At 38.6% G+C, this 14,040-nt stretch overlaps 1 protein-coding gene across 6 annotated transcripts in view; it reads right to left on the reverse strand.

Annotated features, from left to right (window-relative positions):
- CHST9 (carbohydrate sulfotransferase 9) overlaps window positions 1-14,040 on the reverse strand; it is a 99,070-nt gene that overhangs the window by 75,608 nt on the left and 9,422 nt on the right. Inside the window, exon 2 of one of the 6 annotated variants that reach the window (XM_063326767.1) lies at window positions 2,726-2,798. The exons of the other annotated variants lie outside the window; for them this stretch is intronic. Within the exon in view, the coding sequence (XP_063182837.1) occupies window positions 2,726-2,759 (34 nt within the window). The 5' untranslated portion in view covers window positions 2,760-2,798. The remainder of the gene's footprint in view (window positions 1-2,725; window positions 2,799-14,040) is intronic. 6 annotated transcript variants of the gene reach the window in all.

The raw sequence follows: 14,040 nt of genomic DNA on the forward strand, positions 1-14,040 counted from the left end.
ACTGTTTAATCATTATTCTGTTCCCAAAGGTGTTGCAGCTGATTGATACACTAAAATTTCATTCTAGATGGTGATAAAAAAAAAACAAGCCCGACAAGCTCTCCTACTATTCTGTTCGCTATCCAGACGCAGCAAATGTTTTGCCCAACTCAGACTGTCAGCTCCATTTCTAATCACTGTACAAGCAACATTAAGCAAATGTGGCATTCAGAACACTTGATGTTTTATATAAAAACCACAGAAATCCTTACTTATCTATCTCCCTCTCAGTCTTAGGCACTAAGAGATGCGTGTTTTTTCAAAAGCATGGAAAAAATATCCATCTAATGAAACACTAATCATTATTTCAGTCATGTTACTGACCTCATTGGCAGAGAAGTGCAGTGCTACCTGTCATTCATTTTTAAAAAATTCTGATCTTCCTCTTATGGAGAAAGTGCTTTATACACAACCTCCTCTCCCCTCAAATGTCTATGAGACCTCTGACCTGCTCTTATCAAAATCTTTCTCCTTGAAAGACAGTTTATTTACACATGTGGGAAGTCAATACCAGAACAGGCACGAGTACAGTTAAATAGATACCTCCCCCCCGCCCCTTGAAAAAAAAATAACTTGAAAACAACATTCTCCGAGTTACTATAAATTCTTTGATAGGTCCAAAGCTGAAGTGATACAGTCAGTCATTCCCGACTTACAGTTTTTGCTAGAGAAAAGCACAGCAAAGTACCAAGAATGTAAAAAAAGTAGCCAAGGATGTTCTGCTGAGCCAATCACACATTAATAACTTTTTTATTTTATGATCAGTAAGTGACATTCTTACTGGGACAGAAGGTGGAAAATCTGTTTTAATGACCCAATGATATCATGCTCTGGTGAATATTTCCATAGAATTAAACATCATAGGAAAAATGCCACTAGGAGTCTCCAGTACACTCAAGCTGGGCTCTCCTCAACAGAGGAATCCCAAAAGGAAAGGCATTAAGACAACACTGTACACACTGATGGAAGAAGGAATAATCCGGGGCTACTGACCGCATCTCCAATCCAGGAAGCCTCTAAATTATAAATCACAAAGAGCAAAGTAAATTCTCTGAATTATTGTTATAAACTTGCTTTATTTTTACATTGTCTACTCTAGGGACTGTTGCAGAGAAAATATGCTAAGTTTGAAAGACCTTTGGACCTGACCTGGTTTGTTTTTTCTTCTTCTCTGCCAAAGAAAATTAACTTCATAAGCCTCTGCTTGAGATACCTGAAGCTAGAGGTGACCTCCTGTGTCTTACGTGGCAGAGGGTGATCACCTCACTACAACACTACCCTCTGCGTAGCTCAAGTAGCATTTCTCTTGGAAACTTAACAGCTTTCAGGTTTGTAGCAGTCCGAACGCCTCCCTTCACTGGTACTTACAGCAGCCCAATATTTTAAGGCTAAGTCATTAAATTATAAACACTCCTCATTTGAAAGATTAAACTGTCCTGTTCAGAAAAGAAAACTCTTGGGAGTCTGATTTGGGCTTTTTGCTTTTCCTGGACCCACCTAGTTTATCAATCCCAGGCATTTTGGTTTTTCCCCCCCAAACCTATTTTACCTCCCACTCAGGAGGCTCTGCTTTCCCTCTCTTCCACCACTCCTCTTTCCCCAGCTCACATCACCGTCACAAGGCAGTGCCTCCACATACAAATGCTTACTGCTACTTTCCATTAGATGTTTAGACATCAGATTAGGCCTCCTTCTCCCCCAACAAATATTTTGGTTTATTAGTAGCTGGAAAACATTCCTAGATAGGTCTAGTTTCAAGTAAACATTTTTGATGATAGAGTATTTGGCAATACATGAAATGCAAACATATTTATTTGCTCAGTTTTATTGCTATTTATTTAAGAACAAAATGTGACTGTAACAATAAAACTACCTGAAATGTTGCCTCTATACCACAAATACTTGTTGCACAAGTGTATTATCACATCAGAGAGAAAACAACAAAAGCCAAAGAAAAAGAATATTTTGGAAGGTGGCTAGGGAATGTTCAGGATCAGACCTTAAGTACTTCTGACTGGCCAAACTTCAGCGTTTCTTGCACAAAAAAACCTGTTTGTTAATTCTGCTGATCACTTGTATGATCAGTAGAAGCATCATCATTCTCTGTTGACCTTTTTGGCACAGAGTGATCTTAGCATAAGGAAAATATTTTTACTTCTCACCATGAAAAAAAAAAAAAAAAGAAGATGATACTCCTACCCATTCACCCATTGTAAGCCTTTACAAACTGCAGTCGCATTAGCTTCTTCCAGATACTTGGAGGGCAGAAAAAGAAATAGCAGTGGGAACGAGTTCTGGAAAAACTTAAAATATCAAAAGTTTTCTCAAGGCAAAAACATAGTTTTGGCCAGGTTAGTCATAATGCACCTGCAATATTAATTCTGTATTTCCCACCCTTAAGAATGGCTAACTGTATGACAGCCTTCTTTTAACGGTGTCACTGGAATACAACTTAATGATGGAGAATTTAACTAATGATTGATGTGTGAGAAAACAGTATAGTCAAAGGCCAAAAATATTTTAGTGATAGGAACTGCCAGGAAATAGTTGGACCAAAGTAATACGTGACCATGAAAAACATTAACATGCACGATAAATACGTAGTAGTATAAAATAAGTTTAGCACATTTCTCATAAGAGAAGTCATATCAGAATAAGAATTAAATGGCTGTAGTATCTGGCTTACCCTCCTTTCTTATCACCAGGGAGCAAGAAGCCATTCCCTTTTCTTTGTCATTTTTGGAATCTCTCTCACTTTTCTGTGGATTACCTCAGGTGGTAAACAGTAACAAAACATATTTGTTAGTGAATGTGTCAACACGAACAAGCACATTACTGAACATGCTGAACTAGCCTTTTTGATCCTTTCTTGGATCTTTGGCCCTTGTAGGGGGGACGAAACCAAGAAGGCAATGCTCTTGCTCTGGAGTTAGATATTCTGGCAATCCTTTAACCCAGAGGAAGTACCTACTTTTTAAGCACAAATGAACACTAAAAGGATAGCAAAAAATTCCAAAATAAACAGGTGATTGCCCAACAAATTAATACGAATGCTTTAAGTGGATACTAATCCACATGGATTAGCCCATTTAAAATTATTAGCCTCTAGCTTTCACGAAAGTTGATTATTTATTCGTACTGTGGCATTGCTCGTCACTGACTAGTCTTTGCTTAAATTGACTCTCAACTGTCATTCAACGATGTTTTATTTACAGCATATTAATGCCAGCTGCACAATACGCATATTTTGTTAGCTGGAGATGCAAGGCTGACTGCTGGCCTAGAATACCTTGAACCCACCCGTCAGTCACATCATCTGGTAGTTTTATCTGGGTTATATTTATATGTACCTCAGCCCTAAACCTGATGCCAATAGAGTTTCGTTATATTGCATGATCAATCATAACTTAAGAGGTAGCACACCTCAGCTATTTGCAGATTAATTCTGCCAGAGAGGAATTTCTGCTCAAAGGTTAAATAAATCATGAAGTATTTATACCTCACTGCAGCTACCTCAGCCTACATAAGCCCAGTCTCATCTGCCTGTTCATCTTCAAAATAGACACACTGAAGTGAAAAATTGTAACTGAAAAGAAGTGGGGTGAAATTAATTTTGCCATCTGTAAAAGGATAAAGCAAATTAAAAAAAAAAATAAATCCCAACAGTACAATAGTCATGTCCATATATTTCTTGTTTCACATACACTTTGTGTTGCCCCACCAATCCAATGAAACTAATTTGAAAGTCAGGGGCAAAACCAGGCTTTTGGTTTGTCGAGTTGGTTTTTTGTTTGTTTGGGGGCGGGTGTCGATACATTTATCATCTCTATCTCTCTGCCACCAGTCCCAAGACTGTAATAGCAAAACTTTGTCATCAGATCAAACAGAGGAAGAAGAAAAATCATTAAGTAGTTCTTGTAAAAATACATTTGTTTTAAATTTTGTTGCTTCATTGGATATCATTTAACTGGGGCCCAGTCAGTCAACTCTCACTCTAACGATTTTACTCCTACAAATAATTTTTTTAGTGATTAGGAGTTTATTCATATCAAATGGACTTTATTATTGCGTTAATTCATCAACTCCCACAGCAAGAGTAAAAAAAAAAAAAAAAAAAAAAAAAAAAGAGAAAACCACTTCCAAGTAAATTCCAGTCCCTCTGCCAACCTCCCTGCCCTCCTTCTTTCCTTTCCATCACAGAACAAGACAGATTTGTTTCTTCCCCAGTGTCAGTAATTTACTTATTCAATGACCTCTTAGAGAGCTGCTAGTAGGCAGAATAGGTTAGACATCTTCAAGATCTTACATTTCTATGGAAATTTCAGTTTCTAAAGAAAACAAATTTCTGTCGCCTTTATTAATAACCGTTTCATGGAGCTACTCAGCTTGAGTATTTCTAAATAGCTTATAAATCAAGCCAAAGTTCATGAAGAGTCTTGATTCTTTGGCCCTACATCAAGAACAGAGCTGAGATCTTTCTGGAAAGCGTACCATAATTCTTGACTGTAATTACAGAATCATCTTAAAGCAATGATAACTAATGAATTATGTATGTAACATGTTCAAAGTAAAAGGCTGCTTCTTACACACAATTTTAGTGTCATGACCTATGTCAACGGATTGTAACCCATTAGTTCTTAATAGTAGACAAGGCATTCTGTGGATTAATGAAGCTTTAATGATACCAAGAAAGAGCCAGAAACAAAAAAACCCAAAAAATAAAATAAATGCTTGCTTCATTTATCTTGTCATGCTTCACTTGAAAAGTGTATTATAATAATTTAATATATTGCAGTATGTTTTTTGAACACTATTGCAACACAAATTCCACTGCATTGTTTGGCCACTAAATGTTTTTTCAGGAATAAAGAAAAAGTTTTGCCTAGATTAGCTGAGCAAAAAGTGAAATTCTACTGACCCAGCTTTATTAACCTTTTGGTAACTAAAGCCTCTCCTTCAACTATCGCTGTGGTGAGGCTAAAAATCAGGAAGAATAAATGTGAAAAGTAAAAGGGCTCAAGGGTATTTGGTGGAAAAACCCAAAAGCTTCCATGACTAGTAGCCATCCTTTAACAAGAGCTACAGCTTTTCTTACTCCACTGTTGTCTCCAAAGCCGTCTAGGAAGGACAAAGCTCACGGCTTTTCCCCTCCCAAACCCCATCGATAACAGCTTTTTGGCACTCTACTGACTGTTTGCGTCCCTCAAGAGCACAGACTTGACATTTTGCCCCCTCCAGTGGCGTAGCTGACCCTCCCACAAAGTTTGCATAGCGCACACGCCACTCTATTTTCACTCCCACTGAAATGCTGCCAAGAGCGGCCACAAGCAGACAGCTTCGCAAGCAAACAAGAATGGTGGGAATCACACTGCAATTCACAGCTACGCAGAGAAAACACTGTTGGCGCATCACAGCAGATAGGTCTCTTCACTGGACATCCATGACCTCCATCCTGACCCAAGAAAGCAAGACCCTTGTTCACATTAAGACTTGCATAGACACATGTCTGGGAACCATCAACTGCTCCATGGGAATGTGAACGTACTTTTCTCCTTAAACATAACGTTATCTCCTATCTATACCATTCTCTAAAAAGCACAGTGCAGTTATGCAAAGTCAAAGTAACCTTTCATGGCATATACCTCTGAACAACAGAAACACTATGAGGCTTTGGCAACAAAAAGAATAATTCAGGAACAACTGTGTTTCTTTCTCTTCCTGGGGTTTGTGTGCTCTTTTCAAAAGTTTAAGTAGGAATATGGAATACGATCAAAAGTCACAGAGAAAACTGCCTTTGTACACTAGGTTTACTATGTTTACTAGGTTTATTATTTCCTATTAGACATATTTTCTTTCCTTCACAGAGCTATTTTGTGGATAATTGGTGAAGCATCAAGCACTGGTATTTTCCTGTTTCTATTTAATACAACTGAGTGCTTCCAGCTGCAGCTAACAGAACTCACACACCACGTCTCCCTAGTTGATCATAATCAGAACCAAAAATCCCCAAACCCTCTTTTCTCTTACAAATAATTTACCAAGAGGCAATATGCACATACCTACAGCACAACTGCATGACTTTAAATAACCCCAAGTTCACTTGAGCTGTTTCTAAGTGCATGCTTGCATTAAGCCCAGATTATAATGTATCTGTAGCAGAAAGTATTACAAACCTTTAACGGCTTCTTCCTCCATCTATGTCCTTACACACGTACGTACAGCTGGGCAAGTTCTTCTATTGCTAGATTATAATTGGTACTGAAATGACCTGCTCCATTCCAATCACATTAAATATAAAATCAATTAACACCTCCTCTTCTTTCACCTGGCATTTGCTCACAGTGAAATTTAATATTGGTACTGATTATTCTTAACCTTAGGCTGCTGATCTTTAGTTACTTTTCTGGATGTTACCTAGTGTCCATGACATGCAGAACCTGTCCCCTGAGGTGCATGTCAAATTTTGTGGCTATTAGGTCATCATCCATCACGTTCTAGGGCAATGAAATTCTTTGCCAGGAGCCAAGTATTGCCTTGCTATCTCCGTTTCTCAAGAAACTCAATTTCCCAAAGCCAACGACTTTCTTTGAGTTTCCTCCCCAGCCGCCTGCCTCACAGCAGGTTTTGTGCATGTGAACCACACTCCTTACAACCACTCCTTCAACACCAGTTACCCCATATCCCACCTCTGACATTCCAGGAGCTTCTGTGCTATAGCATCCCTGAGCCAAAAAAAAAAAAAAAAGGTTATTAATTTGGAAAGGGCTAGCTTTGACCATGTCCTGCTTTTTTTCTTAGAATATTGCAGAACTGTGAACAGGAAAATTATTATAACATAGGTGAGATGAAGTCTTGAATCTTCTTTGCTTAGCATCTTTAGTAACCTCAAAAAAAGGGAAGATTTCTATCATTCGTCAGATATTTCTATAATTCATGTCACTGTCCCTTGTAGATGGTGCTCAGTGTAGCTCCTAGGAAGCCAGAGGATTAAGAGACAAAAAACTGTTCCTACTCAGCCTGATTTTGCTAGAGCTCTGCACTGTGAATTTGTGCCAGGATCGTGTGATGGAAAGCTGCATGGTCAATATAAACAAAATCACTTGAAACAACAAAGCTGTGAGGGACAAATTGTATTTGCTAGCAGGTATCACACAGGTTTAATAGAGGTCAATGATAGTCTTGGATGTTGTTACCGTGGGGAGGTTCTCAATGTAGTAAGGAAACAATCACTTTTGGTGGATATGAGCGGGGCTGGAAGGAGTGGGAGTTCCTAAGACTACTGCAGAGGCAAAACACTGTTGCCTCTTGCTGCCAACTGCAGCTTTCCGGGCAGTACAGGACCCATCTTTGCTAAATCAAAATCAAACCAATCAAAATCCAAAGCAAATGGATGCGTGTGATACTTTATCCCCCATCACTTTACATCAAGTGAGGCTCATACTCGCCTGGGAACCATTTCATCTATATACAGGGCAATGCTTAAAATACAGCATATTTTGCAGTTTTCTTTAGCAATGAATATTTACAGTTTTACAAAAAAAGAGCCTTTAAGCTGATTTGGCCATTGACTCTGATTTTGGATAGAAATGAACAAACTTTGGAGGGTTTTTCGTAGTGGTTTTTTTGTTGTTGTTGTTTAAACATAGCATTTGATAGTACCAGCTAATTCTCCTTTGCAGCTGAAGACAGTAACATTCACTCCCACAGACAGAGCCACAAGGCTCAAGATTGGAGGAGCTGGGAAGGAAGACACTATATGCTGATGTAACATGAATCTTCCCAGTTTCAAACTGATAGTTATGAAATGCCTTCCACAGAAATATTGTAAAAATGTAGAAACATTTTTTTTCTTTGAATATGCCATTAACATAAATACAGCAAAAAAAAAAATAATACAAGTGAGATAGTTTTCTGAGGCAGCAGGGACCCAAACTTGAAAGCCCAGGCAATCTCCAAGCTACCACACAATAATGTTTACCTTTAAAAATAGAAAAGAACCCAAAATAAAACTAGCTTTTCCATTTAAAAAAAAGTTAAAGGAAATTTTTTTTCTTCTTCCTTGAACCTTTTGCTCCAGGACATACATCGTGGTTTTTTCCAGGTAAGTCATAGACATCACGTGTAGGACATTAATACCTTGTACTCTGAAATGGCTCCCTTTTTTTGTAACCTGTCAGCCTCCTGATCTTTAAATGTTTATTTCACAAATGTTGCAAGACGATCAAGAACTATCCCCAATTTATAGCAATAACCTGTTTACAGTAACACAAAATGAGTAAAACAGACACAAAGAGACAGAAACCAAGGCTCTTGAGAATGAACACCAAAACAATTCTTCCACACAAACTGATCCCCACGTATCCAAATAGCTGACTGTGGTGAGAAGATAGGTTTCTGTCTAAAATATTTCTCCCACCAGCAGTCCCTACTCCCACACAAAGAAGGGAAATAAAGACGATACTAAAAGTAAATATACGTGCATACATATATGTATATACACGCAACAAAAACAAATACCAGAATTTCTAATTTAATTCTAGTAGGAAACCAAAGGTTTCCCTGGGAATTTTGCAGAGACCACATCACATGCTCTAACAGGACTGTTTGTAATCAAGCGACATATCAAAGCAGTTCAACATCAGACACAGAGGTAAGCAGCCTTAAATGTATTCCAGCAGCAGCCACCTTCTATTCCAAAAAATGGGCAGCACACTTAAGGAAAGCAGAACAAGTCAGGAACAGAGAATTTTTATGTCAAAGTTTTTCTACTATTACTTCTAAATGATGACCTGCCAGGTAAAAATTACCTCTCCAGCCTTCTTGCTTTGTAAGGCTACATGTATGTCTTAAATGGTACTGCGTCATACAATCAGTGCACTGAAGAGACAAGAATGCAGGGCTTCATTGCCCGAATGATGGGGAAGGGACTTTCTGGAACTGGAGAGGTGCTATGGACTGAAAGTTATTAAAAAAAGCAAAAACAATGGTGGACAATAAGGGAAAACTGACCACTTCGCCCAATGACAGCTCATCTCTTAGAGAATTAAACAACAGTTGAATAACTACTATATTGTGCAAAAAAAAAAAAAAAAAGCATAGCTACCTAATAAAAAGAAGCTAAGAGCTCCATGTAAAATCACATTCACAAATGTCATCTAAATGTTCTGCTCCAAGGATATGAATAACTGGAAAACAGCGTGAAGAATACCTATACGTGTTTCGTAACCAATTCAAAAGAGCATTTGGAAGACAGTGCAACTGACACAGCCTTTGCAGGAAAGGGGACACCCCGCTTCATAAGGGTTCCAATACAAAGCCAAAAAACCCTCCAGCAGTAGTTACAATACAAATTACCAAGTGAGTTCAGTTACATACCTTTAGATATAAGAAAGTTATAGTAGCCTCTTTTGAAAGTCCTGTTTGAAAATAGGTGCAAAGTAGTATGTTCAGGTGTCTTCAGTACAATTAAGATATGTGCTATACCTTTCTAGAAGTAGACCTCTGTGGTCTAGGTATGAGGAGCCACAAAAACCTCATCCCATTTAGTTTCTTTTATACCATTGGAATATGGAAGCTGAATACCAATGGATTACAACATACTACCAATTCAGAAACGCTCTTCTACAATACCCTCAAGAAAAGAGCATGGCAGAAAATTCTTTTAAGAAAGAAGGATTTCTAAAATTAGATGCAATTTGGCTATAGGAATGATAAAAGTAAAATGAACAAGACGCAAGATTGATGAGGGCTGCTAAACAGACAGATCTAGAAAAAACATCCTCACAAACAGATAAATACAGCCTCAAATGTTATATGCTGCAATATGAAATTTTAACTTCTTTTTCTTAAAGCTTCTGGGTTTTCCAGCTGCTGAAGATAAGGTGAGACTCTATAATCACTAGCTCTGAAAACCATCATTTCTTATATTTAGCTTTTAGTTGTGTTTTTAGATCATTATGGTTTGACAAAGTATCAGTCTCTACCTGTTTCTTAATAGATTTTTTTTGTTCAAAGACAACTGTGGTCTCCCTACACTTGCACACACTTAGAGGAAGGAAAAAAGGAAACCTATTTTACGTTTTATAGTGAAATTCACCTAATAAAATCTTGTAGTATTTCTGAGACTTCAAAAACTCTGTAACTGCTCACCAAGCAGCATTTACTGACCCTATTGAATCCTCTTTCTTTTGTGCTTCAATCCAATAACGAGGCAGATTTTTAAAAAACACAAAGAAACAAAAACACTTTACACAGAGAAGACAGCATATTCTGACCAGAAGGGTAAAATCTAAACACACCCAGCCTCATTAGAACAGCCTCATTAGTAGCTGGGCATTGTAAACCAGGAAGATTTGCTTGTCGTACCAGTGGTGGTCTCCAGCAGAGTTAGCAAGACTCCCATAAACTACCCAAGGCTTCATCAACAGAAATATTTCAAGGTTACTAAAATAACTAAATTATTTGTGATTAATAAGCGTTATTAAGCAGTGTCCCTTTCTCTTTTATTTACAAACCTGGTCTCTACATTAGTTTAATGTATTTACCAAAGACTATGACTTCCATGTAATTGCAATCCATTACCTATGAACTGTCCTTTAAGACACATCCATGTTCCTCCATTTAGGCAAGGTTTAAATAAGAATCAGCCCACACAAACAGCAAAGACTATATATTACCGTGTGCATGCACACATTCATTTGCTACTTGGAGTGTCAAGATATGGAAGACACTCACTCCATGGACTCAAAATATCTCACCAGACTACCAAAGGATGCAAAAGACCCCCCTGGATTACCAAGTTTGGAAAAGTGGGGAAAAAGGCGTACCTGCTTACACTGAGTAGTATGGATACAGCCTGTATGGCTACAGCAATAGCAGACTGAATTGATAAGGCTCATGCCTGTTCATGGCGTTTCAAACTTTTCTTAAAATTGGGATTTTTATCTGAATTTTTATTCTGATTCTTCACAAAAACCAAGAGCTGTGGCCGAGGAATGGGGATGAGGCCTGTGAGATAAAGCTACCCAGGAGCTGGATGCACAGAAGAATCACAGGAAAACACACAGGCTTCAGAAGGATGCCTGGGCACCCACAGGTTACTACAAAACTGGTACCCTGCAGAGCAAGGGAAAAGCGTGCAGAAAACCCCAGTATCCTTAAGGTGAGATACAGAGCTGCTGGAAAAGAGAAGAGGCAGACTTTCTCACCTTCAAGAACCAGAAATCTATGGGAGGATAGAGGCAGTGCAGCCTTCTTCACATTAATTTAGTGGTCATACCACATGACATGAAACACTGAAGTAGTCCTTCATAATAATGAAATTACTAGGCATACGGCACAAAAAAAGAATTACATAAACTTTAATAGGAGCAAAAAACCCAAATCACAAATCCCCACACAACAAGCCCAGCATACAGACCTATTCACAAAGATATTCTCAGATTATTTGGTAGTAAGCAGTCACACTAAATCATATCAGCCCCCCAAAAAAGAGAGAGTTTTAAAGTACAAAATTAGAATCCCTAACTTAAAACTCCAATTCACATCCACAACATAGCAGGATTAAAATGCAAGTGTCCTTCGCACCCCACACCCCCCTAGTTCAGGTGATTCACGGTGTAAAACTCAACATCGACTCTGGAAGATCCAGCAGTTTGCTTCCCTTGTATAAGATTAACAGTGCTGGAAATTACTGAGCATGTAATAAATAGTAATCCCTTTTTAATCACTGCCACAATATTTGATGCTTTCACTGAAGAATGTAAGACTGTATGGAGAACTGTCAAGTAAAGCTGTAGGATTTAGTTGAATTCACATCAAGCTTCATTTATATATAGGAATTTATATATAAGTGAATATATTTATATACGGAGAACTTGAAGTGCTCCATACATAGTACATTATCAGCATTGATGTCAATGAAGTTTTCAGCCAGATGAAGCCTGTATGTGGTGACACTCATGTTGGACTGTTCTTGACAAGTCTGTTCTCCTCTACTCCACTGAGGTGAACTGAAGACACCCAACAGAAGGGCTCTGCTACATCTAAGTAAGGATACATCATCCTGTCTTTAAACGCTCTACACACAGAGCCAAACCAAGAAACTCGCCTGTTCTCTCAGTCTGCTAATGTCTCTAAAAAGCCATCAGAGAGGACCACCATGTAGCTAGCAGCTGTTTTAGACATCTCCATATGAAAGATTTTCCCTTTTTTAAGGTATAGGGATGATGAATGTGACTAGAAATTATCTGAAGAGTCCAAGCACAGTGGGAGGGAGCAGAAGACATGGCTGTGCTGAGAGGCACATCCAGCTGCCGAGCCTGCAGGTGCATCTGAAGTAGATGGACAGGATGAAAGATTAGGGAAGGTGTTCCTGGGCTGGATAAATTTGAGTGATGAGGAAAGTTTGCAAAAGTAAACCAGAAAAAAACATGCTTACATAAGATCAGGTCTAGAGGAAAATAAGGCAAACGGGGGAATCAAATCACAGTTGAGATCTCAGATGTGAAGAGCAAGTAGAAAGATGAGAGCCAAAAAGAGAGAAAGGAGTCAAACTATGAAAGAAAAGTGGCATTAGGTCTGGTGTGAAAAATTATGAACAGACAGAATGAGAAAAGGTGGCAATAAGAGTGGCGAGTGTGAAAGCAAGTAGTCTGAGCTTAGTATCATAGGACAAACACTAACAAGGAAGTCACAAGTTACCAGAAAATTTTCTGATTCCCCACAAAATCCAAATCTGATTGGGAATCATTCACACCCCAGCTAGGAGAGTCTGAGAAATAAACATAAACATTACAGAAAACAATCGAGCAAAACGTACTATCTCTTCCAGTGATTGTGATTTATAAAGGCTCCAAATCAGGTATTAAGAGGAATGGCGGGGGGGTGGGGATGGCGGATGGTGAGCAGCAGCACCTCACTGGTGCAAAACAGATACTTTCCTAAACTCAAACACATCCAACTTTCCATCCTTCAGCAACTAAATACAGACGCGAATGCTGTAGGTCTTGAGCAGGGCACCATAGAAGACAAAAATAGTTCTGCCTGCAACAAACACTTGTCCCTACAGGCTCATAGCACGGCAGTTGAGAAGCACGAGGTGCGCTTTCCATTTCTTAATGGAACATCAAATCACATGCTCAGCCACTTGCAGATTAAAACTAGCTGTCTTACAGCTGTGTGACTAGTGATACGATTAAAGGAGCACATAAAATCCTTGTAAAGATACTTGTCAATTTGGGATTCTCCAGACACAGCTCCTCCCCCAAAAAAGCCACAGCGCGCAACACATGGCAATAAGAAAAACACAGCAGAAGAGGAAAAGAAAAGGAGTGTAAAATGTCCATAGCTAAACTAATGTATATCGTGAATATGCAAATATGGTCTATTTCATATCGGCTCTTAAGCAAGCAAACAGGGGGAATGTTAGAGAATCGAGCTGCAGAAGGTTTAGAGGAGATACAGGTGTTTGAAATAAAAAAGAATGGCTCTCTACACGTTAAATTGGAAGAAGAGGCAAGAGCAGACACCAAAGAATGATTTTTTGCCATGCTCTTTCCGACGCGCACAACCTAGCAACTGTAGAGAATGCCAAAATTCATTTTTTTTGGATCTTGCTGAAGTGCTGTCACAACAGCAGTCCAGTGAGATAAAAGGGCACTCAAAACTGCAGTCACACTTTAAGCTCACTGACTATTCTGTTATTCTCCGATAGTTTCCATTTTATTACAGAAATGTTTTCACATGGAAATGACTTATGAGTACAAGGAGAAGCCTCTCTCCTGAAGAAGATTATGGCAATACATCAAAGAAAACCCCAAAGAAAGCATCTGGTTTCCCAAAAGAACACAGTATGTTCTAATTCCCCCTTTATTATATTTTTGCTGTTTCTTTTTAATGGTAGATAGATATAGACAAAAGAAAGGAGTGTAAAAAACACTGAGAAACAGTAACGAGGAGCACTGCAAGGAAAGAAAGGTTAATTACAGCACAAGAAAAGAT

This window comes from Chroicocephalus ridibundus, chromosome 2 (assembly GCF_963924245.1).
Source record: "Chroicocephalus ridibundus chromosome 2, bChrRid1.1, whole genome shotgun sequence".
Classification (NCBI taxonomy): Eukaryota; Metazoa; Chordata; class Aves; order Charadriiformes; family Laridae; genus Chroicocephalus; species Chroicocephalus ridibundus.